Below are 26,934 nucleotides of genomic sequence, written 5' to 3'. Positions count from 1 at the left end.
ACACACACACACACACACACACACATTAAAAGCACAAACTTTTTGAGGGCTGCAAAATAAAAGTGATTGAATGTTTCACTAGTTTAATACATGTATAGTATACACATTGATACTCATGCAGAATAAGGCAATGCATGAACTTGCACACCGAACAACACACTGCACACAATCTTATATACTCAAGTAACACAGTATTGATTGACCTTAAGTCACCTGTTGCCACAACCCAATGTGCTGAGACTGTAATACTTATTAGATGCTTGAGGAGTGAGGGCAGCGGGGAGGGAAGCAGTTCTCTGCCTAATGCTCACCTACAGTACTGAGGAGGGGAACTCAAAGCTTGGTGTCTAAATAACAGAGATGAACTCAGTTAATGAAGTCCTTTCATGTGCCCTGCTTTTGTTTCATTCAAAATTCAAAGATCATAGCAAGGCAACATTTACATAGTAATAATCATTGTCAACTTCCTAAGGTCTGAGCCTATAGAGCTGTTAAATAACCACTACAATTCAATGAACGATCTCTGGCAGAACTTACAACCAAGTTAATACAGTAAATGAGTGAACACCACTTCCATCTGTATCAAGCAAAGGAAAATAATTGTGAAGCTACCTGGAGTAATTCTATGTGCAGCTTAATTTTTAGCACACTTCATGGGTCTGTTTACTGCTATGCTATACATACTCATGATGGGGAGAGTAAAAAATTTAAACACCTCAGCATTTTGCCTCACCAGCATCATTCCTAGGGGATGTCAAGCTGCTAGACAGCCTTCAAAAATAATCATAGCTCACCCTACAACTCCCACTTGAGTTTGAAATGACCCCCTAGTGCCACAGGAAGACATGCATGGGATGGCCGCCCCCTGAGAAACAGGAAGGTGTTGCTTAACGCTTCCTTATTAACAATGGTGTAAATGACTTTACACAATACAATTTGGCAAATACACACTGAATAATCCCAAGTAAAATGTTCTAATAACCTTACTTTTTTTTAGTAACAATTATCTCTTCTATAAATGAATTGATCTGTCTCTATATACATAATTATAGTATCTAAAATAAAAACAATTGCAATGCTACACATACAACTAAGATGCTTCCTTAAAAAGTACAGTAGAGTTCCTAAGATATCTTGTCCTTATATGTCACAATTCAAAACAAACATTTTGAAATATCATAAAAGTAATTTTTCGAATGTCTTTTTCATTGCACTGGTTGATCTATGTACATCAGACACCCTTTGCCTGCTAGGAACGTCTGCAATACTATGAACAGAAAACTATTCCACACATGAACTTTGCTCAGCCACTCTGTCACTGCATCAGGTGGGAAGAAATGTGAGTTGAGGGATGAGGCTTGGTGAATGGAGAAATGGTGGCACAATGCTGAGGACTGATGAAGAATGAAGAGGGAGGAGGCGAGGGCAGGATGGCGAGTGGAGGAATGGTAGTGCCCATTAACATCTCTATTACTACATATAATCTTCTCTACGTCTTTCTTCCTATTCTGAATCCTGCAAGGAATGAGAGTGATGAATATGATGTGAGAGTTGAGGCACTGATACTGAAACCACTACAACCTCATCAGTTTGTGCTCTTGCAGTATACTCAGAAGCTGATGGTTTAAAGTCCTAACTAAAGCTGACACCACTAGGCTTCCCCCTCTGCTTTCCTCCTCATCCTATCAAACAATGGTTATAAAATATTTGAAGGTTATCTGCAAACCTTTACATTAGGGCACCCAGTGATGCATCATTTTATACCAAGAGGCTCAGTGGAAGTGTAGAGTTATCAAGAGGGTGACAAGTAATTAAAAATGTCAACTTAAGTTTTAGAGCACCAAAGGATATTTCTTCTGTTCATTGCTGCAGCACTTGTTGGTGAAACCTTTTAGTGAATAACATGGTACTAAGATGGGGAAGTTATGTACATCAAGATTTTAGTTATGAGACAAACACGGGTTACTCTTGACTGGTTAAAAAAAAAACTATACTGTCTACAGAGTAGAAACATCCTCTTCACAGGGACAAACCTTAAAGAAGGGTGAAGCTTGACTGGTCAATCACTTAGGTTATGTTTATCAGGAGCATAAAATGAATACTTATTTTCACCGTTTTCTTCTATGAGCAAAGAGCACATTTCCAAGAGCTACTTGAGGTGAGTGCACTAGTTATCAGTGACTTGCACAACAAATACACAGCTTTTCCTAGTGCACTACATGGATTCATAGATAAATCAGTCAATAAGGGAGATGTCCCAGATAGTCTGGCCTAACTGAGCAACTACAAACAATTAATATGTTTCCAGATAGCTGCTCAATGAAGATACAGAGGAAATAGTAATAATTGTGAAAGGAAAGATCCTTTCATTTCTTAATTAATATTTGAGTGACTCAAACCTTTACAACTCTGCACCTTTCATCATGATACATGAAAAAGGAAACAGTTAGATGTACATTGCAAAAAATACCATAAAACAAAGTCATGGTCACCAAGCTTTAAAGAATAAGATAAATACACACTCAAGATCACCGTAAGGAGTAAACATACCAAACGCTCATGATGGTGGCGTAGCTTTCTCTCTCTCTCTCTCTCTCTGGTGGTGGTGGATCTGAACGTTGATTATCACAATATTCACAGCATTATGAGTCTGTTACTGGGCCACCAGGCTGGAGAGAGTCACGTGAAGAGGTCGCCAGCAGAGGGCAGCGGCGCCAGGCTGCCTGTGCGGATGCTGGGAAGCTTTGAAATGTCAGGTAGGTTTTGTAGATGTGCCTTCAGCTCGTCCCGCACCTTTTTGACTTTATTGTGTTTTTGCCGGTGCTCCTGGACAGAGAAGAAACAAAAATTATGCCACTGCTGAATATTGTCAACATGAAGGTGAGAGAATAGCACTCTGTTTTGGTTTTTGTTCTCAATTCACTTCACTGCAGCATCAGTGTGGTTTTCATTCACATAAACTAAATGGAGGGTGAAGTAAACTGTATGGGAATAACTAAATATTCTCAGAAAAGTCATTCCCTTACCTCTAGGGTCTCCTCTGCCTGGGCAAGGAGGTCTTTCTGATAGGTTATATAGTCATGTAGCATCCTTGCCACCATTTTACGAGCCTCCATCTCCTCTGACAGTCTCTTATTGTACGTTTCCAACATTGCCATGGCATCCTCCACCTTCTTGCTAAGGGCACGAGCTGCATTCAAGTCTGTTGGGATGATCATGAGGCTACAGTAAGCATGACTACAAAACATGGATCATAAGGGAATCATCATGTAGTGATATGAGTTACAGACAACAGAAAAATTCTTACTTTGTCAGTAGGAGTACCAGAATGAGAGGGTGATCTTAAGTACCTATGCTAGGAGTACAAATGTGTGCATTATCTACAACAAACTATAAGAGTCAAAGAGAGAGACAAGGTGCAAAGGATTACATGGGTAGGTAATCCAGGTGTAGCACTGCAGACTGAGAGATTTTACACTTTTAAGTAGCAAAGATAAAAGACATGAGAGCAATGAATTGTCTTCACTGATATAATATTCTGATCTTACCCTCACCTTGAAGCTTGGTGAGGAGGGACACGTCAGACACTTCATCTGGAAGGCTTGCAATTTTTTCACGAACAACTGCATCTGAGGTAGCTGCACTCTCAAGTTCCTGCAGGGTACAGGCATGACATGGAGTGATAGGAATTAATACTAAGAATTATTCTAGACAAATTGATTGATGTAAGAGGTAAATGTGGGGAATCCTGAGATTATGGAAAAAGCATATTACATGGGAAGCAATAAGTACATAATATTTGGATGACGTAAGAGTAATAAGGTTACAATATCAAGAATTTAAACTGGATCAAAATAATCTAGTTATAGTATAATAAGACTAAAATTTTAAGAATACAATATATTGCACAGAAAATCAAAGGTAATATGTTCAGTTTAGACAGCATGACATAATGAAGGTAGAAATGTAAAATGTTTAAGCTAGAAATCAAAATACCTGTAATTCTAATTCATGATTAAGATGAGTTCTTAGACAACATTCCTCACAAAATTACCTGCAAAGCTTCAATCAGCTGCTCAGGCTCAGGGGGGTCACTGGGGGGTGGGGTGGTCTGAGGGGACAGGTCTCCTTCACTGTCCTTCCTCAAGCGAGATGATTCTGTTGACTCGACACTTTCCTTCCGCTGCTTTTTAGAGGATTCTTTCTTGTCTGGTGGTGGATGGCAAGGAAAGGATGTACAGATAACCTGTGGCTTTGTATTCAGTATGTATCTAAAGATGTAGATTTAGATGAATTTGTTAGTTTTAAAAATGAATTTGTCATCTCATAAAAAGAAAGAAAGAATGTTTAAATTGAAAAATTACATACTGTAAAATTCTGCTTATTTTAACTTACGTTTACTTCCATGTTGTCGTTTTTTGCCGCCGCCTTCCTTAATCTTTAATCCCTTATCTGGAAAAGAATATATGGAAACACTTGATTTTCACCTCATCTACAATAAGAAATGCTTGGTGGAGCAGTTTAACACCAATGTTCTATTATGAAAGATTAACAAACTTGCCACTTACTGAGATTCTTTTTGAAGAGCTTAACCTTTTCATGGTCAAACACATTCCGTTCACCCCAGACTGTGAGTAGCCGGTTGAGGCCATGCACAGACTTCTCGTCGAGGCGGATTCCCCCAAGATGCTCAAACACCTTGCCCAGCTTGTTGGCGAACTCCTTGTTGTACTCCGGGCCTTTCTTCTTGCTGTTCTGGATCACGTCATTGGCGAGGTACATAAACGTAAGCTTCCGGGAGTCTGTGGCTGTGGTAGAAGGGAAAGTGTGACCTACAGTGGCACTATGAGACAGAGAGGAGGTTTCTGCATCTACAGTTCATGTCTTCAAATGTTCTCTTGAAGGATTGCCTGGTAATTTTCCTTCTAATTTTGTTAGTAACCCCCCTGTTAGGTGAAATTAGGTTTTGAGAGCCCACATTTTACTTGGATCTGCTATCCCTGTCCAAAATATTTCAAATAAGAATGACTTTTTATAATAGAATTTTCTTGAAAGCCAAATTTTTGTGTTAGCCACCTAAAAACCTCACTCCCTCACCAGCCCCAAGTTTGAGGGACTGGGGAGGGGAAGGCAAAATATCTAAGATAATAACATCACTAAGACTTACCTCATTCCATTATTATTACTAAATATCAATACAACTACACTCAAAGTCCCAGAACCTCCCACCAGGTGTAACTGAAGGCACCACACCACTACCACTACACCTTACCATCCTTACTATTAACTCTGAAATAGGCTCAATAAACAAACCACAACTCATCCCTACCCATTGAAATCATGAAGCGGGTCATACTCACCAGCAATGAGCTCCCTGTACCACACATTGACCACAGTGTGCGCGTGTTTCTTGTGGTGGATCAGCCAGAGGGACACTGTCTGGATGGATTGCTGGGACATGTTCAGGTCATCTAACTTCTTTTTCAGGCTATCCTCGTTGAAACTTGCCATGGCTAGTGTTGTTGTTGTGAGCAGGGACACCACGTCACAGGCCTGCCTCGGGACCTGGCTGGGGAGGGCTGTGAGGCCTGGGGGGGCTGGGGAAGGGAAGAGGGGGTAGTCTCTGGTGGGCTTGTTGGTGGGGGTCTTGTGAGTGGGAGGGGAGCTGCCATTTGTCACCCAGAAAAAACCGTTATTTAATGTTTTTTTATATATTTGGTTGTTTTTATTTATTCATTGTTCTTTTAGTTATACTCTGCCTTTGCGTTGTAATGTGGTCAGTGCAAGATGTTCGAGATGCCGTTTGGTACCAAGCCATTATTATTTAAGCCTTTTTCCCCTTCATACCGGCTTTAAATTTTTGTTTATATTACTCATACACTCCTACATCGTGGTATATTTTTTCATTTGCATGCTTTTAAATTCCTGTTAATGCGTGGGTGTATGTGAATAGGCTTGTATTTGCTAATATTGTCTCAGTCATCCCTTGTCGCGAACACCAAAACGTAGCGTAGCGTACCCATTTAAGACACTACGGGAGGGCAGCAATAATGATATGAATTAAGGGCAAATTACCATGATATACCCCAGATGTTTTTAACTTAGAAAACTTACAGGTGAAACTGAGAATTTAGTAAAATATTTTTGAGAGAGAGAGAGAGAGAGAGAGAGAGAGAGAGAGAGAGAGAGACACCGCTGATATCACCGTTGTCCTAATTAGTTACCAATTTATTTTATGATCATAATTGAGAAGTAATATCTGAGTTACAGATCACTGAAGTAGTTTGAACACTCTCAGCCATCTTGCTATCTCCATCATGGCATAAAGGAGAAAATGGGTGAAAACTAGGAGGAAGGTACCTGTGCAACCAGTGTAACCATTGCAACCCAGGGCAACCAATGCAACCAATGCGCCGTACACGTGCAACCAATATGCTGTTCGAGCAACCAGTGTAACCAAATCCATGCATCTAATGCAATCCGTACGTGCAACCAATGCAATCCGGATAATCAGTGTAACTAATGCAATCCGTGCAACCAATGGGGAGCAACTTCGGTGTCTAGTGTCTGCTGTCTAACAAAAGTCACCTCGATCACTTCTTTTCAGATTCGTAGGAAAGTGCTAATCAAAGGACCAATCCCTATTCTGCTTAGAGTTGCTCGAACAGTACATTACTAAGCATAATCAAATACCCATCTTAATATCGAAAATTATATCAAGAACAGAAAAATCGCACTTCTACCCACGTCTCAAAGAGCGATTCTGCTGTTGGATCGCGCAGCACAACTCGATCACCTATTGGAGTACGGCGTTTTCCTACTACGTATACACAGGTTATACTTATGAAATTTACGCATCACTGATAAACAATATTTTCTTCATCAAAACATACTAAATAGCACTCTAGTAGTAGCAGGTGTGGACGTGAAGGATATTATCAGCTGGCAACTCGGCCAGCTGTCTTGCACCACCAAGGGAAGCGTGTATGTCAACAATGGGAGAGAGGCTCAAGGGGGTAGGACTCTTCCCTCCATCCTTCCTTCTCCTACCTACTACGCCATGAACGCCACACGCCCTGCTTCACATCTCCTGCACCTCTCTGTGGCTCCTGGTGTCAAGTCATGGAGTATTCTTGTGGGTAAGATTGTAAACAACCTGTGTACTTTTGTCTCAAGAGTTGAAGTGCTGAGAGCTTTGAGTGTTCGTGAGTCATTTTCGTATTTAGCGTCCTGGAAAGGTGACATGCGCATTTAATAGTGTGGATATGTTTGCAGTACATGTCTGTATTATAAGTTTTCGTTTATTTACTCTTGTCGCTCGCTATCACATTGGGACGTGGAGTCGGGGGATACTGTGGAGCCTCATAAGGGGTGAAGCCAACTCATTAGCATGAGTATGTTGTGGATTATGGAAAGGGAGTAAGTCCAACTCATACCATTCTGAGCGCAAGTGTTGGTGTACTATCTCTGAGGTTTTTCCAGATGTGGTTGTGCCTTTCAGAAGTTGACTCTTTAATGACCTAATGTGTCAAGCTGCTATAAATAAAAGCTTTATGCATTCTTACTTGTTTATTTTCAGGTATCATCTCCATTGGATTGGGAGCAACATACTATAGCCCTGGTTAGTATGAATGTTGTTTTCAGAAAACTGGATGAATAACATAAATAAGTTGTAATATTGATTCAAAAGTACTGCAGGTTGAGTTTGTCATCGTTGAAAACCAGTCTACTTTTTTTTAGACATTGAGAGGAACTTATCTAGTCTTCATAAGTATATTCAGGAAGTAAAATATTGAAGTGGAAAAATGAGTATTGCATCAACAATATAAAATGCTATAGATTTGTTATATTATTATTATTATTATTATTTTATTATTATTTTTTTTTTCATTTCACACTGTTATAGACTTGTTGATTTCATTCTACAGGTGAACACATTTTGTTGAAAGCCGCATATCTCATTGGCTGCCTCGTTCTTGGACTCACCTTCCTTGATGACTGGGAGGTAAAGTTCTTGTATGTTTTTACTTATCTATGATAATAAACCAGTAAGATATTAAGATATGTAAGGTGAAGGTAATTCCTTTTTTAATATAAAGTACATTAAAGAATGCACATCTTTGGATCTTCATGGAAATATGAAAATTATGATATTTTCAGTTCTTTACCATCATAGGCAGGGTATTTATTAAACATGAATACTTGTTGACTTGACAGGACTGTGTGTTTGACAAGGCTCAGGGTAAAGTCACACTGACACGCTACAACTGGTGCCAGAGGCTGTTTGGATCTTGGTTCACAGGCAACAGTCTGGAGCTGGACATGTCCTCTGTTATGGCTGTCAGGGTTCTGCCCACACAAACAAGGTCAGTCTGATATCATATATACAGACAACTTTTTTTTTTTTTTTCTTTAATTCATAGCCATTATGTTAGCCTCTTTCTGCAACATTTTAAGACTGTGAGATGAAAACTAGGATCCTCTAATTTCAGAGATTTCTGTAACACCGATGATCTTTTCATATATTTTCTTTTTGTATTACAGATTGAGTAAAACTCACCAGGTGGTGTTGATGCTGAGGGCTGGTGGCACAGTGGCTGTAGCTGAGACATGTCAAGGATCCAGAAAGTGAGTGCTTTCCATCACAGCCATTACTTTACCTCATACTGCTTTGTATAGCTAATATCCTTGGTTGCCTACTGTCATTGCTGAGGTAAAGAGAGCTAGTTCTTCCTTTATGAAAACAGAACTTATGATATATGTACTTATTTTTCTTTGGTAATGTAGATATTTGACTTATTTCATGGGAAATAGAAGATGTGGATCAGAAGCTAAAGGAAGTGCAATATTTCAGTGATCAAGAGACGCTAGCAAGTAAAATTCAAAGCTTCCTGCAGCTCGACCGAGTAGAGACTGTACGCAGCCGATATGAAGAATCATCTGAGAGTGAGGATGATGAGTCTTTCATGATATATCAGATGCCAGTTGAGGTAAAGTATGATTTTATGTGATTTTGTTTGATGTCAAGTTGCTTCAGATTCATACATTACCAAGTCTAGTTTGGTTTTTCTCACACAATGAAATCTGGCACACCACCTGACTAGATATGTAATGCTGCCATTTATGTAAAGCATTATAACAATATCAAAAGTAACAAGGCAAAGGTTTTTGAGAAATGAAGTAATAAAATGTTACCTCACTATAGGTTGAGTGCTTGAAGGGAAGTGGAAACATGGATTATGAAGACATAAAGATTGACGATGAGAATGGTGCAGAGCAAGAAGGCAGTGACAGTGACACAAGTGAGGTGTTGGTTGATCTCTAACACTAAATCAAGTTCATGTACAGATAGTTTAGAAAAAAGATACTTACCTTGTGGACATGTAGCTTTTATGTCTGTTTTTGTACTCTCCTTGTATCTTGCTTACAACAGAAACTTCCAAGTATTTATGAAGATGATTATTTTTTTGTATCATGTCTTGCAAATTAATTTGTAGTTTATTTTTTATACTTGATTTGTGATATTCTTAAAATATGTATATGAGGAAAATTACTAAATTAATAATCTTTAGTTTTTAATTTAAATACTGTATACTATTATAACAATGATATAGATCTTTAGCAAAATGTAATACTTATTTGTAATGCATAAGAGGTTAAATATGAAATTACATCAAGTGATGTTTGGTGCAAAGTGTTGCGACATATTTTTAGATGTTTTTAAGATATTTATTTTTACCTTAGTATTTTTGCAATGAGAATGTGCCTCAATGATCCAATGGTCTAAATTTAGAGGATATGCTTATTATTGAATATAAAAATTATATTTGTATGAATTTTGAATAAACTAGTCATACCATTAAGTAAGGAACCTATCCCATTTTTCTTATGAAAAGTTAAGGTGAATGTTTATCCTGTTCTTTCACTAATATCCATAGCTGTACAAGAAATTCAAATATTTTCACCATGAAGAGATTTTCTCTAAGATTACATAAGATTAAATAATGAAAAGTAGAGTAATATTGATAAAGCAAGTGTAAATAATTTGAAAGTGCATCAACTTGAATGTTGGCCTGGTACCTGTTGATCATCGTCACACTGTAGGGCTGAGGGTAGGGAAAGGTTAAGACTTGCTACTGTGATGGACGTTGTTCAATGAAGACCTCATATTCTTACTTGTTCTTCCAAGATTGGCTCACCACCATTCATCTTCCTTGGGAGTTGAAGTATAGACCAGAGATGATTTACCGTATTTTTTTTTTTTTATTCATTTGTTTTCTTCACATAAGATTTCAAGAGATTTTTTACAATACATACAATTCACTTCACTATTTTTTTTAAGGTGTTGGTTTATTCATGATCCAATACTTGTACAAGAGTCACATGCTTTAGCATTAACCATTTTCAATATGCTTTTTAAAGAATTTCCTGGTCCACACTCATATGTTTTTGGGAAGTGTATTCCTTGACTTCTTTCATAAATGATGTGCATTGTCTGTTCCCACTTGACAGGAGAGCAGATTTGCTTAGGGAGTTTCTTCCTCACCATAGCTGCATCCTTGTAAATCTTGCCATCTATGTTGGAGTGAACAGGAACAAGAGGTTGTTCAACTTTTATCTTCTTCAGAATCTGAAAATTTCCATGCTATTAGTCACTTTTTATATTAAATAATCCAACATCAACTTCCTGCAAAAGCAGAGTGAACTTGATAGTACTTACAATGTAAGAACTAAAATTTAAATATTCAAGCTACACTTGCTTTATGCATGAAAAAAATAAACAAATAGTAATTACAGCTTGCATGATGCCAAGACTGGCCTCACCTCCTGCAGGGGTGCAACAGCTGGCTTCATGAGGTCTGTGTGGAATGCTCCTGACACTGGCAGTCTTTTTAAACGTCGCAGTCTGAAGTCTGATTTATTTGATTCAATGAAAGACAGAGCCTGTGCAAAAATGAAAAAAAAAAAAAAAAAAAAAAAAAAATACAATAGAACTGTTAAAAAATGGAAATCCATGGAAAATATATTTCATATTACAAGAACTTATGAAGTAAATGTAAGTACATGGTGGTATAAAAGAAGCAAGTACTCGCCTCATTATTGCCTGCAATGACCTTACAGTGCGGGTAGAGGTAGTTGGCGATACGGCAATCAACAAGTGGCAACTCCTTGTGCTGACAGAACTCCTTGGCTACAGAACAAGCAAAACCCAAGCGAGAGTCAGCGCCATACATGACAGTCATCATGCCACTGGGCACCAGTTCTGAAGCAAGCTGCATTGCCTCTGCTCGAACTTTCACTAGCTGGATTGCTGTTTAGAATAAATACATTAAGAAATAAAAGCTTAATTATTTTCATCATGATCACTACAAGCAATGCAGGGTTTAAAAAACGAAAAAATAAGAGATTATTCTGAAAATGAAATGACAATGAGAAAAGTATATATTATGGTCATTCACATTTGTCTGTCAGCACAACTCACCATCTTCAAAAGAGAATACCCCAGCAAACGTGAGGGCTGTGATCTCCCCAAGGCTAAAGCCAGCCACCCCAACACAGTTCTCAAGACTGCTGGGCCTCTCTTCTCTCATCCTGTATAGTATAAAAGACCTGTGACTATATATATATATATATATATATATATATATATATATATATATATATATATATATATATATATATATATATATTACACACACACACACATAATATCTTTTTTATACATATTAACAATGCTTTCCTGGTCCTTTCTGTTTGGACAGTTGCACTTACTTCTCTACAGCTGCTAGAGAGGTGACAAAGATGGCTGGCTGCTGGTGTACTGTCTTGGTGAGGGACTCCAGGGAGCCATGCAGACACATCTTCAGCAGGTCATACCCAAGAATTGATGAGGCTGCTTGAAACATTTCTTCTACACCAGGATAAGGAAGGAGGTCTTTGGCCATTCCTGTTAATGTTGTTAGGAGGAAAGCAAACACAGATTTAGAAAATATTCAATAGAGAAATTAAAACACTACTTCTTCATTTTACAAGTTATGCAAAAAATACATGTTGTCTAAGAATGAGCCCTACAATAATGATCTACAAAGAACAACCAGTGTCCAGAATTCATAGGAAGAAAAGAATTAAGGAGAGAGTTGCTGAGTTTACAAAAAATATGGATGAAAGATTGTTAAACTTGTTAACTCTTCCTGCACTAAAAAGTGGATGGTGTAACAGCCCTTAAACAACACAGGTCTGAGAAAATGACATTATGGTATCACAATGTGTCACTCAGAAAACTTTGACCAACATAGAATGCTGTGGAATGGAAGACAATAGTATTCAATCAAGTATTTGTGAAGCACTCACCTACATACTGAGTACCTTGTCCAGGAAACAAAATGACGGAGGTTCCTCTTGGGTCAATATCAGGCCGCTTGGAATATTTTGCTTGACTCTGGCTGGAGAAAGAAGACAATGAGGATCTCCATTGAAAGGGAGTAAACTGCAATTCAATCATTCTTCTGTGGCTCTTTTACGATGAGTGGAAGTTATTAGTATAGTAAAACCTTCACACTGTCTGGCACCTGTCTCTATGGCCTGCTTACCTGTATTTACTCTGGTGCGGGTAGGGTCCCTTGGTCCACATGTCATCGGGAGTGTCAACAATGTTGTTGTATTGTGCGGCATTGTCCAGAAGCTCTTTGGGAGTTTCATGGCTGTAATCTTTTTCTATGGATTCTCCCTCTGGGTTGGGTGAGTCTTCAGTGCTCTCTCCTGTGTGAGTATATGACATGTTTTAAACTAATAGCACCTTGAACATGTGCCTGTCCATGGTTAGCTAGTAGTTCATGGAGACTGGATGCTTAGAAGACATCCTGTGCTTTTACCTTATGATTAAACACTGACGATAAAGTGAGAAGAATAATGAGCATTTAATAAAGAAGTGACATTATCAAAGTTACCTGCTGTGTCTTTTCTCCTGAAAGGAATACTGGATGTGGAGAATCTAGAGGACAGGGACTGGGACAAGTATTGGTCAGCGTGTGGTCTGGACTGGAGACTGAGACGCTGCACCCACTGACGCAACATTGTCTGTCAAGAAACACAGACAGTATTACATTCCTGCAATGAGAATACCACTACAACATATAGTTATGGTGCCAATTTCGTATTCTAGCCATCAAAATACAACCATTGATGCATTCCTTTGACTGGCACCTTTCTCCATATTTACCGTCGTGGGATGGGTTACTAACAAGCACTAATAATAAACATCAACCTAAAATAAGGATGCACTTCACTTTATAAGCAGTCAACTTCTATATATTCACTCAAACTTTGAACTAACATTATGAACATCTATTTAACTCACTTCAACAATTCTCTGTAACGAGACTGGTAACCTCCACGTGTGTTTGTTCTAAATAATTCTCAGGGTGTGTAGGAATAAGGAAATTAAAACAGTGGAAATCCTCGCCCGCCACCACCGGCGTGACTGACCAAAACAAACACACACAGACGATCTTATCCCTCATCCTCACACTTATCTTATTTTTTCCCCTTTTCTCCTCATATATAAGTTTCACTGGGTCTGCTTCCTTGTCTGAGTGAGTGTTGAGGTGTATTGTACCTTCTGTTATTGGCTTTTTTTTATTTAATCGTGTTGCTTCAGTAAAAAATCTATAAATATACAAAATATTAGAGCATCAACAAACATCAGCGGGGTCAGTCATAGGGTAAGAAGTGCTCCTCTATGTTTTTCTTTATTTCCTCTCTCTGTGCCCTTCTCTTTGTGAATGGTGAGCTGTTGTGTATCCCTTTTGCTTCTTTAGTGGTTTTATTCTATTGTTTGAGTTTAAAACCCGTAATCCATCCTGATTTCAGAACATTTGCAGGGTGGGAATGCGTCCTTAATTTTCGATACGTTTGTATTTTTCTAGCAGTCTGTCTTCCGGACGATTCTACTTTTCCTGGTAATTTTAAGCCCATTTTGGTCCTCACAAATAAGTAGGAACATTAACACGCAGGCAATGTTCCCGTTGAGAGGACTGGCTACTGCTCGCCTTGGCTGTCACCTATCTGTCTACGGTCACTTAACCTAAACTAACCTAAGCCAATAAAATGTAACCTAACCTAATTTAATTTAACCTAATCTAATCTAACCTAAGCTAATTAAATAAAATAAAATCTAACCAAACCTAACTTAACCTAATCTCATTGAATTTTACCTAATCTAACTTAACCTAACCGAATCTAGTCCAATCTAACGTAATCTTATCTGATCTAACCCAACCCAATCTATTCAAACCTAACCAAACTAAACCAAACCAAACTGACCTAACAAACAAGCTGGAGAAGTTGATGCAAGAATACGAGACCCACATATAAAGTATAGTATAGAGTATGGAGTATAGAGATAGATTTAAGGAATTAAACATGTTTTCATTTGAGAGGAGATGTATAAAAGGGGATATGATAGAGTTATTTAAAATGTTCTCAGATACAAACTACATAGATGTGAGATCTTTCTTTACCTTAGAGGAGGGAAGTAGGACTAGAAATCATGGCAGGAAGATTAGAAAGCAAGGCTGCAGGTTAGATATAAGAAAATATTTCTTTAGTTATAGGATGGTAGACTTCTGGAATGCATTGCCAGAGAGGGTTGTAAATAGCACTAGTTTGACAATGTTTAAAAACAAATTAGATAAGCACTTAAATTTATTAGATTTATAATTATGTATAGCGCTGCATGATAGTTTTTATAAGAAATTTACTATAGTTAAACAAGACATGATCCCCATTAGGGTTTCCTGTTTTCGGGATTTTATGGCATCCCGGATTCCGGGAAAAATCCAGACTTTTCCCGGGATCCCGGATTTCCGTAGCAGATAATGTGCTCTATTATAATTCGTAAGTGAACCTCAGTTGGACTTTTTTTTTTTTTTTTTTTTTTAGTAACGAGCGACTCTTAGAGTATAAAAAAAAAGACAGAGAAACTACTTAACTACTTACCGTGTGAAAGTATGAAGAAAGTATTTTAAATGACATGGAGTTTCCTTATATGTATAGAATATGAATATTTGCATATTACCATATCCATATAGAAGCTTGGCCAGTGGCACTGACACCTTTACACAGGGATGGAACAGAATAGACTAAGCTCACTCACTGCCAGAAGTGTGCGAGAACAGTGCGTGTCGGGCCGACAGTCCGACACGTACTGTTCTCGTCAGCTGATTTAGCCCATCGCTGTCTCGCTCCCTAGTCCTAACCCAGGCATCTCTCTCTCTCTCTCTCTCTCTCTCTCTCTCTCTCTCTCTCTCTCTCTCTCTCTCTCTCTCTCTCTCTCTCTCTCTCTCTCTCTCTCTCTCTCTCTCTCTCTCTCTCTCTCTTTCATATTTTGTATTTTGTAGTGACATAAGCCCGGGATCCCGGGAAGGAAACCCTAATCCCCATGTATGGGGATCACAGATTGTAGAGAAATTCGCTGCAGGACTTAGCCCTGTTAATGGGCCAAATATTTAGAATTATTATTTAATGTATTGTGTACTTGTAAGTGTATCTTTAAGTACTGATGACGAGGTCGCTGTGCGACTGATACAGGATAACCTAGATGGGCCCTGGTGGCCCTTTGTTATCCTATTATTTATGTTATATTATGTTAAAGGTGAGAGAGAGAGAGAGAGAGAGAGAGAGAGAGAGAGAGAGAGAGAGAGGGTGACCCACAGGCAAAGATATTTCAGGATTCCCTTGGTGACCTCTCGAGCCAGTGACACCCTGATGCAGACGATCATCAAAGAGGGTCATGTGTTTTAGTGAATGCAGTGCGGGGACAGGTCAGGTTAGGTCAGGTATAGGTCGGAAAGCATGGTCTATGTATTTGCGCTTCCCTGATAAAACTAGTTTCTTATCTTTTTATTCTGCTCTGCCCAACAAGTCCTTCTGCTGACTTTCTCTCTTCCGCATTTCATACACTGTTTTCTTCTTCTCTTGTATCTTTTGATTGTCAGAAAGTTATTGTCCTATAATATTTTCTTCTATATATGGTCACTGCAAAATTGTTGTCTTTTCCTTATTTCTTTATATCCGTGACAACACCTCCTGCAGTGTGTCTGGCTCTGATCTCATGCCAGTGGAAAGAGGCAGGTCAGACAGAGAGAAGCATCTTGTATGTGCTACAATGATTAATATTTTTTCAGAATCATGGTGACTCAAGATGCATCAGTTGTGCCCAGAGTGAATAAGGTGAAAATGAAAAAGATGAAAAAGAAGAAATCAAAGAAGAAAATGAAGGGAGCAGAGGTAAGCATGGGATGAACATTCTGCTCTTACACTCAGCAAAGCTTACTAATGCATATGAATCATGTTTTATAATTACAGATTTTAAGAATTACCAATAGTACTTTAAGAACATTGACAGAACTACCATATTTATGCCCTTATATGCATCATTATTTTAAAATTCTTAACACTTTGAGAATCTTGTGTTTTAAACTATCAAATTTGTGCCCAAATATACACATGATAACCACTTCTAACTCTACAGCAATGTTTTCATATTATAATTTCTCCCAGAACCTTGACTCTGAGAGTGAAGCAGACAAGGTGGATTTGAATGAGAAGATCTATCCGTTGTCACACTACATCTTGGATCAGGATGAGCTGGTCAATCAAATGTTCCTGACTATACGTGGGTCTAAGCTGGAGGCCATGCTTCCCCCGGTGCTCAAGGTGGGTGGTGATTGGCGGCAGTTTCTTTGTGGCTGATTTAGTGTCTTCTCATTATCTTGGTAACATAAATCTGTGTATTGTGGTGCATTGATTTAGTTATTATGTAGCATGATAGATTAAGGGCTAATCATTTGCAGGACAACTTCTTATTAAAAATTTATATTTATGAATTTTGAGACTCCTTTCCACCAAGGCTGATGGGGTGGAGAGTGTGAATGATGCATGTATGTGTGTGTGTGTGTAGATAGATCTCCATTATTCTCAGATAATTCTAAAAACAAATATGGGTTGTGATTTTCAGAGCATTCCTGTGAAAGAACTCAAGAGGCTGTGTCTTCATGAGTTGCGAGGAATGAGCAAGAAAAGGATCTTGTGTTGCATTAATGGTAAGCAGTCTTTTCTTTTGTTGAAAGGACAAGTTTACTGAATTCTGTAAAGTATGTAATTGTAAAATATGACGGATGAAGGAGAGGAGATGTATGGACACCTCTCACTTAACTTTTGTCTATCAGGTCAGGTGATGGAAGGTTCATCCGGCAGTGAGGATGAGGAAGAAGAAAAGGAAGATGCCAATGAGGAACCAAACCATAACGAAGCCAACTCAAAGTAAGTCAGAATGTGGTAGTCGTTACACATTCAATGTTTCGACACTTGCTTAATCCTGTAAATGCTAAAAGACAGGACCTTTACTGTAGATTTATTGGTATATAGTTTTTAATTATTATATATGTATCTAGTTTGTTTTATATTACAATTCTTTTGACTGCTTAAAGTGGTCATCGAAACATTATAAAAAGTTATCTGCATCATTCCAAGTTTGGTTAGAAAATTAGAGTATTATTTCAAGCTGATTTATGAGGGAAATCAGATGAGAACATGTGTGTATGCTTGTGTGTTTGCTGTGGATACCAGCCTGACTTATCGAGAAATAATCACATAGAAGAGGAGAAATAAGTGAACCAGTGATATCAGAAACAACTGTTGTGAATTAGTTATCTGGCATAAATCACTTTGTTTGGTTACAGAGGAGAAAAGAGGAAGCCAAGTGATGAACAACCCCCTGACTACCTGCAGAAGAAGATCAAAGTGGAGCCTGGCACAGAGGACAGCACAGGGAGCAGAGAAAAGAGCGTCCTAGAACTACTGGAGTTAGAGATGAGGGCGCGGATTATCAAGACCATGCTGGAGAAGGGCGACGATGGGAAGAAAATAACAGAGGATGCCATTGCCGCTGTGATGAAAAGTGCCAAGAAGATAACCAGTGAAGGCACAGCAGGAGGAAGTGAGGAGATGGCAAGTACAGTGGTTGACTCCAAGGATGATTCACAGAAGCTGGATAAAGAGACAGGGAATGAGGACGAAGCTGCAGAGGAGAGGAGCAGGGGAAGGAGGAGAGGTGAAGGCAGGAGAGGAGAGAGGAAGGGACATCGTGACTCGGCACATGACGGCAGGAGGGGTTCGGGTGGAAGGTCACAGAGGAGGAGAGATGGGAACTACAGTGATGATGGCAGCCGTGGGAGGAGTTCCAGAAAGCAAAGGGAGTCTGATGCATCAAAAGCACACATCACAAAGAAGAAGAAAATCACACGAAAGGAGTTTGAGGAGAGGATGAAACGTGCAAAGAAGAACAGGACTTACCGCCAACGTAAGTCTTCAGAGGATGAGGAAAAAGCAAAAGAAAATGAGGACAAAGTTGAAAACACAAAGGAAGATAAGGATGACAAGGATGAAAAAACTGAAAATAAAACTGATAAAGAACCAGATGCTCCTGCTGAAGGGAACAGCATTCAGGAGAAGGCAGATGGGGAGGGGGAGGTCTCGGAGAAAGAAGAAGGTGAAATTGATAGCAATGAAGAAGAGGAAGGAGCTTGTAGTCCCAGTGATATTTCAAGTGCTAGCAGGTACTCCTCCTCAAGAAGCAGTAGTAGAAGTTGGTCAAGAAGCTACAGCAGAAGCCTTTCCAGGAGTCCTTACAGGGGGCGGCAGAGGAGAAATAGCAGGAGGACTAGGAGCAGGAGCAGGAGCAGGAGCAGGAGCAGAAGCAGAAGCAGGAGGAGGAGAAGGAGTTACTCTCGAAGCTACAGTCGGTCAAGAACCCCTGAAAGGAGACGCAGAGGTGACCACCAACCAAGGAGTTTTGAGAGGAGAGGTCGAGAATCACCCAAGCCCAACAGTAAGAAGGACGTCAAGAAAACATCCCCGGAGGATATCAGTCCGAGCCGGGAGGAGGACTGGGGACACAAGTGTGATATTGAATTTGTGGATTCTGAGGAAGATTTTGATGACAACCCTGAGTCTACAAAGAAGGACTCTGGAGCTCAGAAGACGCTGCCAGTGAACCGGAATGAGAGAGCAAGCATCAGTTTCTCCCTGCAGAAAAAGCCGGTTGGCATCGCACAAAGTGTGGATCTAGATGACCTGCCGCTGAAGAAGAAGCAGATGAGTGATGGCATTGAGGCTCTCAGTACTGTCAAGCCAGCCATCACAAAGAGTGAGGAAATAGTCATTAGTTCAGACAGTGAAGCAGAGATGCAGTCCTCCACACAGAGGAAGAAGCCGTCAGAACAGCTTGCTAGTGGTGCTGGTGATTCTAAACTATTTCATCTTAAAAAGACAGATGAGTCACCTGTTAAGGAAAATATAAGTTTACAGTCAGATCAAGAAAAGAAATGTATCAAGAAGGCTGTCGATTCTGAGACTAAAGGTAAAGAAAGCACAAAAGAGACTATGGAAGGGACTACTGAAGACATGGGGATATCAAGTGGGCTGAATCAGGAAACAAATAAAGAAAAGAAGAGCAGTGATGGAGCTGATGAAAAGGAGGAAGCTAAGAAGGGAAAACAAGCTGTGGAAAATGTAGATAAAGCTGATATTGCTGTTGGTGTCAATAAAGGTGAATCTCCTGGCAATGATTCAAGAGATAGCGAAAACACAGATGACTCAGGAAATGTGGAGTCAGACAGTGACAACGGACCTGTAAATCGAAAATCAAGTACCAGGAAACAGAATATTCCTTGTGATAATGAACCAGTGAAAAGAAACACAAGAAAGTCAAGTACAGAGTCCATTGATGGTGCCAGCATTGTATCGAGAGCAGAGTGTAAAGAGAAAGGTGTTGATAATTTGGCAAAGGATAAAATACAGAACATTGATGCAGCAGATAATTCAGGGGTCAAAGATGTTGGGGGAGTGGATGATGATGCCTCAGAGAGAAGTGAAAGAAAAGGAACTGATAGTGAACTGAATGTTGATAATGAAGAAAGCTCAGACAGGGAAACAAGACAGAATATTGAACAAAGAGAGAATGTAAAGGATAAGCCTAGTATCCAACCATCAGAGGAAGAGGAGGAGGAAAGAGATTTAAAAGTGACAGATTCTGATCAGACTGTAAATGTTAAGCTCTTTAAGGGGAAAAGAGTGAAGAAGAAAGTAGGAGATGCTTCTGTATTCCTCAAAACAAAGCAGAAAGTAGAGCAAAGTGAAATCTTGACCACCAGTGAGCAGAAAGATGATGAACCTGAAAGCAAAGAGGTTACTTCCATATTTGAAGGTCAGAGTGAGGAAGAATTTTATCGAGGGACAGAAAGATTTAGTGAGGATGAAAAGGATAAGGAAGACACAGATGGAAGAAGACCCATTAAAGAAAAGGCTCCCAATGATTCCTTGAGGGCAGAGGCAGGATTCACACGCAGGCAAGTAAAGACTCACCAGAAGATTGAAATGGTCATGCCAGAGAGGTCGTGGATGAAAAGAGGCAGAAGGAAAGAAGAAAAAGCTAAGGGTTTCTTGGGAATGGAAAGATTTGGGTTAATAAAAAGTGCACAAGCTGAAAGTGCTCATAGTCCTTCCCAGGAAAGTGAGCTGGAGGCAGAGACCAGTCAGAGCACTAGAGCACAGAAATCCACAGAGGTTGAGCAAATACAAGCCCACAGTCCAGCATTGGTGAGTGACGTGGAGAATTCCCAGACAGCCGAGGAATCTGGATGGCAAAACCAGGCGTCCTCCTCTCCAAAACAAGACCTAGTAGAAGTTTCCCACACTGAGGCTGAGGAAAAGGTGAGGAAAATTGACCACGACACTGAGATCATAGGAGTTATTGAGACGAGTAAGGACACGAGCGAGAACTTTGACGATCTGGGCAGTTCAAGTTGGAGCATGAGGTGGCTACAGAGTGAGAAGGTACAGAAGGTAGTGACGAGTAGTAAGATGCTGAGTAGAGTGCGTAAGAAGATCCAGCGGAAGGAGAAGGCCAAGGTAGTCATGGCAGAGAAGGTGGAGGAGACACAGAAGCCAGCTGAACCAGTTGTCCCAGTGATAGGAAGCATTGAGGAGTATGAGAGGCTCTTTGGCACTAAGGTTAAGAAAGATGAGGCACCTGTTGCTACTTCAGTTCCAGGGCAGTGCAGGGGAGGCCCAGGTGTCTTGTGGTGCCTCACAAGATGACATTCCAGCATCCAAGCCCAGAGGCAATCCAGTGTTTGGGTCTGATGATGATGGTGAGGACAGTGAGGATGAAGCTCTCTGGTCCAAGATTATTAAGAAGTAGTATTTGGTTGCCTGTCTCTTGTGTTGATTGTTTGTATGTATAATAGAGGTATTTATATATGTATGTGTATGCTTGTGATGTGTGTAATAGATAAAATTAATCATATATTGTTACATATGTCTGTGACAACCCAACATAGGGTATATGGCTCAGAGAAGACACAACACAATAAATGCACAATATTCAGTCTTAGCTCCATTGGTCTGGTGGACAGAGACAGTTTTGTAGCCCACCATACTGCACTCTACTAAGAAATTACATTTATATAAAACCCTTGGTAACCAGTGATTTATTTCTCATAAAAGAAAAGAGAAAATGCTGGAGTTTGATATCTACAACGTTATTTATTTTCATTTATGTAGAAAATACAGTTGCATGCACGAAGTTCCAGAGTTTACCAGAGAAAGGGATGAATGCTTGAGAATACTGGGTGAAAGAAAGTAGTACTGTGTAGCGAGGAGGAAAGGCAAGATATGAAGAGTGAGTGTGAAAAAAGCGTTACAATATAGCAAGAGATGTAACATTGTGGCAATGAGAGACTGAAGATAATCAGTTGTAGGGGGGTTGATAAGACGAAATATAAAGAACTATTACATTACGATAACAAGCAAGTTACTTATAACTATGCTACCTATTTATTTAACTAGTTACTGAAAAGCTACTTGAATGATTTCGGCAGGTAATCTATATCAAAAGTAAGAGTGGTCGATTCATATATATATATATATATATATATATATATATATATATATATATATATATATATATATATATATATATATATATATATATATATATATATATATATATATATATATATATATATATATATATATATATATATATATATATTTACAAAAGAGTTGATTGATAACATATCCCAATAGCTATAAAATATAAGATAATAATTTGTGCCGATCGAAGGTCAGACTTTCTAATATCAACAAATACCAGCATGACGCGGGAGGCTGCAGCCGCGAGCGGAGGAATAATTTCTGCTTTCTGGATTGGTAACTGGTGAGCTGCATGACATTCCTTTGTTCCTTGAGATTGTACATGGTTGAAAATGTATCGTTCATGATTTAGTAGCTAGACTACTAGGAAAAGCTTGGAAATCATCAGATACATTGTGTGGCTAAGGTTAGGCTGCCAAGGTGCACAAGGTTCAAGGGTGGTTTTTTATCTGGTATTGCTGAAGATGGAGAGGTAGGCTATTGTCAACAAGCCAGCCAGGTTGTTAGGCCTTCACTGTAAACTAGGGCGTCTGTACTTCTGTATCGGTATGACTTCGCCCCCTCCCTTGTTTGTACCTGACGAGTGTATGTGACCAGGGCCGGCCCGACGCATAAGCGGTGGCTTCGGGCCTCGAGGCCACAAGGGGGCCCTCAAGAGCAATAAGAAATATATTGTAGCCTATTTGTTATTTTTCGTCCATGTATGAATAGTTATTTCTATATGATCAAAGATATATGGAGACAATATGGAGTTGTAGAAATATATTATAAGTAATGTTATGTGGTTCTTTGTACTTAAATCACCCATAGATTGTGCTAAATCACCCTTAAATCCAATCAAGTAGTATTTATATAGGATCATAAATGCTCTTCGGGCGGCCATTTTTTTCCTGGGTATTGCAGATCGGGCACCACCCTCTAATGTTCTTCCATGGGACCATGGGAGCCCCCTCCAATGAAGTAATTTGTCCTGCTGCTAGGCAACAAAGGCCTTATAGCTGCTAGATGTCATTAGTGGGATTCGAATCGATGCCCAGCAATCTACCACCATCGTGGCAGAATGCAGCGCCTTAATCCGCGTGACCACTAAGGACACTAAGAGTGAGTGAAATAAACCATTGTGTTACTTTGTTTTAGGTACAGTACAGTAGCTCTGTTCATTTATATCATTAAATATTTGTGTGGTATTTATTCATTATTTTATTTTATTATTTATGTCTTTGTACAATTGAATTTATAATTATTTTTGTGAGCTGATAAAGTTGAAATTTGGAAGTGTTATTTGTTTTTATTGATCTTGCATTACAATTTAATGTTCCACATTACCGTTGCATTTTTTGTTAAACCAAAAATAATTAAACATGACACATTTACAGTAAGAACATTGTCTACCTGTTTATTTACTTAGGGTGTCCCCAAATACAGTACAATTTCGCTTAGGGCCCCATGGAGGCTTGGGCCAGCCTTGTACTATGTGACATGACTCTTTATGCAAGGTGTGTGTCTGTACTCTATTAATGCTATTATCACGAAAAGTAGCACATTGATATAAAAAAAATATACATCAATCAATGGAATGTATTGTTTTTAGTGCCATAATTTCTTCTATAAAAACTGTGTAACTACAACTACAGCCTTATCAATGAATGCAAGCAGAGAAAGGTGCGCACTGAAGTGTTTTAGAATACATATCCCACCACTTTCCTCTCCATTCCAGCGTACACTGCGTGAGTGCTACACATGAAAGGCTGCTAAAAGTAAGCTGAATTTTTGAAGCTACGATGATGAATTAAACTGAAACTCAAGTGGTGGAAAATGTACTAGTGTGTATTCGCTGCTCTCTCTTCTCTTTGGTCTCAAGGTTACACGTGTTTTACCTTAAAAAAATACATCTTTATTTTGAAGGTCGCTTACTCTGTTATTGAACGTGCTCTTCTCAATACCGGGGCAAATACATCTTAGCGTAGTAAATCATATTGTTTGAGAGAGAGAGAGAGAGAGAGAGAGAGAGAGAGAGAGAGAGAGAGAGGGTAGGGTGTCTTCACGTATTTACTCTTGAAGTTCATATATATGCATTATGAAATAGGCCACTACTACTACTACTACTACTACTACTACTACTACTACTACTACTACTACTACTACTACTACTACTACTACTACTGCTGCTGCTGCTGCTGCTGCTGCTGCTGCTGCTGCTGCTGCTGCTGCTGCTGCTGCTGCTGCTGCTGCTGCTACTACTACTACTACTATATATTATTATTATTATTATTATTATTATTATTATTATTATTATTATTATTATTATTATTATTATTATTATTATTATTATATTATTATTATTATTATTATTATTATTATTGATATTATTTTCATTATTATTGTTTACTACTACTGCTACTACTACTACTACTACTACTACTACTACTACTACTACTACTACTACTACTACTACTATCATCATCATCATTATTATTATTATTATTATTATTATTATTATTATTATTATTATTATTATTATTATTATTATTATTACTACTACTACTACTACTACTTCTACTTCTACTTCTACTTCTACTTCTCTTCCTCCTCCTCCTCCTCCTCCTCCTCCTCCTCCTCCCTCCTCCTCCTCCTCCTCCTCCTCCTCCTCCTCTCACTAACTAGGCACTTCACAACATTCCCATTCCGCCTTGTGTCATCCATTCCACCCGTCAGGCTTGAGTGGGAGCGATGGTTTATGCAAGAGGGATAACGTAGCCTTGTGTGAAGATGATTTAAGAGGAATCTCACCTTGGTGTATGCTCGTTTGAAGAGATTTAGTGATTTACTCCTTGAGTTTAAAAAAAAGAGAAACAGTAAAAATGGGAGCTGATGTATCTAATGTATTTAATGATGAAGTGCAGAGTGAGAAATAAATCTTGGCATATTCGCGTATGAATGTTAATAATTTGCTCCTTAAACTCGAAAAGAGAGAGAAATGAGTTCTGATGTATCTTAAACACACTTCAATGACGAAATGCAAAGATAGAATGCAAAAACAAAGGAAATTGCATTCACACCGTACTCTAACTGGAATAAAGGACACGAAACAGAATATTTGAACACAAGACACTGGCATAAAACAGACTTAACAACATAACAACCAGCTAATTGCTCGTGGCCGCACATCAGCCTACACAGCGGCGTAATCTTGTTAGCGTTGGGGTGCGTGGGTCGTGTTAATTCGCGTGTGTCCTGCCTCTGATTGAACCGCTAGTTATTATATCCATTTACCGCCAGTTATCATCATCTCAGTCACTGTCAGGCTTTATTACTCCCCGACTGTCCCCCTTTGGTCCCTCCTGTACGAGTTTATCTAGGTTCGAGTTTGTTTGCCTCAGTTTCGTGTGTGCAACGGTACCTAAATGTCATGTTCCTGAATGCAAATTAGCGCTAATAGGAGGTTTGCAACGTGTAGACTAACAGTGAAATGGGGGGTATGGTTGTCTAAGTGTTATGTTCTTGTTTCAGTAGTAGATATAAGAGTAATGCGTGCTGTAGTTCCTGAGAAATAGAGTAGGTGAACTGCGATATGTGAGAGCTTATAACGTGGACAGACAGCGAAAAAGAGTGTTTGTATGACTGAAAATCAATATAGTCTTCCTTGTCTTTCGTATTACGTTACATGGGGACATATAACGTGGACAGGTGCGAAGAGAGAAGCTAGAACGACGGGAATTTATATAATGTATGTTTACCTTATATAAACCCGTACATAGTTTGCGTCCATGGAAACAGACTGGCTTCTACGGTAATCGAAGCTTACAATATGGACACTTGGCACAAGGAGAATGTAAATAATGGTGAACCTGTGAGATATATAAAAGGTAAAGCACTATCAATCATTCATCCCTTCCTCAGGTAAACTCTGGAACTACCTACCTGCTTACTTGCTTCCATCTTTATATGACCTAAACTCCTTTAATCCCTTCAGTACCAGGACGCATTTTTACCATGATTTTTGGGTATGATGAGACGATTTTATTTGCATTAAGACACGTTTATGAAGGTCAAAAGATTAATGGCCAGAGTCTTAACTATTTCAGTCCCCACATAAGTTTCTGAAGCTGTATGAAATCGACAAATAGTAAGCAGAATGAACATGAAAACGCGGCATAGTACTGAAGATATTAAGAGGGAGGTTTCAAGACAATTCTTATTCTTTTGGCTAACTCTCCCGGACCTGCTCGGGGAATGGCATGTAAGTAGGTGTTTTTTGTGTTATCGATTTTTGTTGCCTTTCGCCAGATTTCCCCTCTTTTTAAAGCAATCTAAGGTATGTTAACTTATGACCTCCCTCAAGGCTCGAAGTGACAAGAAAGATAAGAAAAAGAGGGAAATGGGGCTCCTCGGTGGACTTACGACATATCAAAAAAATCTAGTCATCCTAAGTAGTACACAATCTTAATCCTTTCCTGACCTACCCTAAGATCCTGTGTCTCGAAATGTCTCAATCCTCCTCCTCCTCCTCCTCCTCCTCCTCCTCCTCCTCCTCCTCCTCCTCCTCCTCCTCCTCCTCCTCCTCCTCCTCCTCCTCCTCATCTTCCTATAGACTTTAAGTTGTCGAACTCATCAGTTAGTCACGTAAAGTCGAGAGAGAGAGAGAGAGAGAGAGAGAGAGAGAGAGAGAGAGAGAGAGAGAGAGAGAGAGAGAGAGAGAGAGAGAGAGGTATCTTTTAGTGATCTTAACCCCTTTAGTACTGGAACGCATTTCTACCTTGAATTTTGGTTGTGATTAAACCATTTTATTTACATTAGGAAGGATCTATGGAGATCAAAAGGTTAATGGCCAGAGTTCTCACTATTCTAATTTCTGAAGCTGTATAAGATCACCAAATAGTAAGCAGAATGAATATGAAAACATGTCATGGTACCAGTTGGGTTAAGTTCTTAGTCTTG

General features: G+C 39.1%; 4 protein-coding genes and 1 long non-coding RNA gene across 8 annotated transcripts; 3 read left to right on the top strand and 2 right to left on the bottom strand.

The window, feature by feature from the left end:
• Positions 1 to 69: 69 nt before the first annotated feature.
• On the bottom strand, positions 70 to 5,625 carry LOC123519285 (regulation of nuclear pre-mRNA domain-containing protein 1B-like). Of its 3 annotated transcripts, XR_006678982.1 has the most exons (8): positions 5,361 to 5,625; positions 4,569 to 4,808; positions 4,396 to 4,452; positions 4,055 to 4,209; positions 3,549 to 3,654; positions 3,027 to 3,202; positions 2,551 to 2,826; positions 70 to 1,515 (listed from the first exon to the last, which is right to left on the bottom strand). XR_006678982.1 is itself a non-coding variant. In XM_045280439.1 (7 exons), exons 1-7 carry the CDS (start codon positions 5,509 to 5,511, stop codon positions 2,680 to 2,682), a joined length of 1,032 nt encoding a protein of 343 aa, XP_045136374.1. In that variant the 5' UTR covers positions 5,512 to 5,625; the 3' UTR covers positions 70 to 2,679. The 3 variants fall into 3 exon arrangements, 2 of the variants coding, with proteins under 2 accessions (XP_045136374.1, XP_045136375.1); XM_045280439.1 differs by having other exon boundaries at positions 70 to 2,826; XM_045280440.1 differs by having other exon boundaries at positions 70 to 2,826; positions 3,555 to 3,654; positions 5,361 to 5,624.
• A 1,338-nt stretch (positions 5,626 to 6,963) lies between these two features.
• Positions 6,964 to 9,863, top strand: LOC123519349 (cytochrome b-245 chaperone 1 homolog). Its single transcript, XM_045280595.1, has 7 exons — positions 6,964 to 7,139; positions 7,580 to 7,621; positions 7,929 to 8,005; positions 8,218 to 8,366; positions 8,545 to 8,628; positions 8,855 to 8,990; positions 9,206 to 9,863. The coding sequence occupies exons 1-7, from the start codon at positions 7,061 to 7,063 to the stop codon at positions 9,323 to 9,325; spliced, it is 687 nt and encodes a 228-aa protein (XP_045136530.1). The 5' UTR covers positions 6,964 to 7,060; the 3' UTR covers positions 9,326 to 9,863.
• A 377-nt stretch (positions 9,864 to 10,240) lies between these two features.
• Positions 10,241 to 13,495, bottom strand: LOC123519348 (probable malonyl-CoA-acyl carrier protein transacylase, mitochondrial). Its single transcript, XM_045280593.1, has 9 exons — positions 13,358 to 13,495; positions 12,948 to 13,077; positions 12,591 to 12,759; positions 12,352 to 12,443; positions 11,773 to 11,947; positions 11,483 to 11,592; positions 11,094 to 11,311; positions 10,825 to 10,944; positions 10,241 to 10,630 (listed from the first exon to the last, which is right to left on the bottom strand). Exons 2-9 carry the CDS (start codon positions 13,072 to 13,074, stop codon positions 10,355 to 10,357), a joined length of 1,287 nt encoding a protein of 428 aa, XP_045136528.1. The 5' UTR covers positions 13,075 to 13,077; positions 13,358 to 13,495; the 3' UTR covers positions 10,241 to 10,354.
• On the top strand, positions 13,463 to 21,543 carry LOC123519347 (ribosome-binding protein 1-like). Of its 2 annotated transcripts, XM_045280592.1 has the most exons (7): positions 13,583 to 13,721; positions 16,185 to 16,287; positions 16,561 to 16,716; positions 17,018 to 17,102; positions 17,229 to 17,322; positions 17,742 to 21,093; positions 21,128 to 21,543. In XM_045280592.1, the coding sequence occupies exons 2-7, from the start codon at positions 16,189 to 16,191 to the stop codon at positions 21,260 to 21,262; spliced, it is 3,921 nt and encodes a 1,306-aa protein (XP_045136527.1). In that variant the 5' UTR covers positions 13,583 to 13,721; positions 16,185 to 16,188; the 3' UTR covers positions 21,263 to 21,543. The 2 variants fall into 2 exon arrangements, with proteins under 2 accessions (XP_045136526.1, XP_045136527.1); XM_045280591.1 differs by having other exon boundaries at positions 13,463 to 13,592; positions 17,742 to 21,543.
• A 570-nt stretch (positions 21,544 to 22,113) lies between these two features.
• LOC123519381 lies at positions 22,114 to 23,573 on the top strand. Its single transcript, XR_006679001.1, has 2 exons — positions 22,114 to 22,279; positions 22,900 to 23,573. It is a non-coding gene; the product is annotated as an uncharacterized LOC123519381 (long non-coding RNA).
• The last annotated feature ends 3,361 nt before the right edge of the window (positions 23,574 to 26,934 follow it).

This window comes from Portunus trituberculatus, chromosome 45, assembly GCF_017591435.1.
Source record: "Portunus trituberculatus isolate SZX2019 chromosome 45, ASM1759143v1, whole genome shotgun sequence".
Classification (NCBI taxonomy): domain Eukaryota; kingdom Metazoa; phylum Arthropoda; class Malacostraca; order Decapoda; family Portunidae; genus Portunus; species Portunus trituberculatus.
Note: the sequence above shows the minus strand (reverse complement) of the source record. Positions and strands in the feature narration are given on the sequence as shown.

Excerpts from the sequence above, each read along its gene's own strand:
- LOC123519348 (XM_045280593.1), bottom strand. The coding sequence starts at position 13,074 with ATGTTGCGTCAGTGGGTGCAGCGTCTCAGTCTCCAGTCCAGACCACAC. Across the intron at positions 11,312-11,482 it reads GGTATTCTCTTTTGAAGATG|CAATCCAGCTAGTGAAAGTT; the intron begins GTGAGTTGTGCT and ends TATTCTAAACAG. Across the intron at positions 10,945-11,093 it reads TCATTGCAGGCAATAATGAG|GCTCTGTCTTTCATTGAATC; the intron begins GCGAGTACTTGC and ends ATTTTTGCACAG.
- LOC123519285 (XM_045280439.1), bottom strand. The coding sequence starts at position 5,511 with ATGGCAAGTTTCAACGAGGATAGCCTGAAAAAGAAGTTAGATGACCTG. Across the intron at positions 4,809-5,360 it reads GTACAGGGAGCTCATTGCTG|CCACAGACTCCCGGAAGCTT; the intron begins GTGAGTATGACC and ends CTTCTACCACAG. Across the intron at positions 4,453-4,568 it reads GCTCTTCAAAAAGAATCTCA|ATAAGGGATTAAAGATTAAG; the intron begins GTAAGTGGCAAG and ends ATTCTTTTCCAG.
- LOC123519349 (XM_045280595.1), top strand. The coding sequence starts at position 7,061 with ATGAACGCCACACGCCCTGCTTCACATCTCCTGCACCTCTCTGTGGCT. Across the intron at positions 7,140-7,579 it reads GTCATGGAGTATTCTTGTGG|GTATCATCTCCATTGGATTG; the intron begins GTAAGATTGTAA and ends GTTTATTTTCAG. Across the intron at positions 8,367-8,544 it reads GTTCTGCCCACACAAACAAG|ATTGAGTAAAACTCACCAGG; the intron begins GTCAGTCTGATA and ends TTTGTATTACAG.
- LOC123519347 (XM_045280592.1), top strand. The coding sequence starts at position 16,189 with ATGGTGACTCAAGATGCATCAGTTGTGCCCAGAGTGAATAAGGTGAAA. Across the intron at positions 16,288-16,560 it reads AGAAAATGAAGGGAGCAGAG|AACCTTGACTCTGAGAGTGA; the intron begins GTAAGCATGGGA and ends AATTTCTCCCAG. Across the intron at positions 21,094-21,127 it reads TTAAGAAAGATGAGGCACCT|GCCCAGGTGTCTTGTGGTGC; the intron begins GTTGCTACTTCA and ends AGTGCAGGGGAG.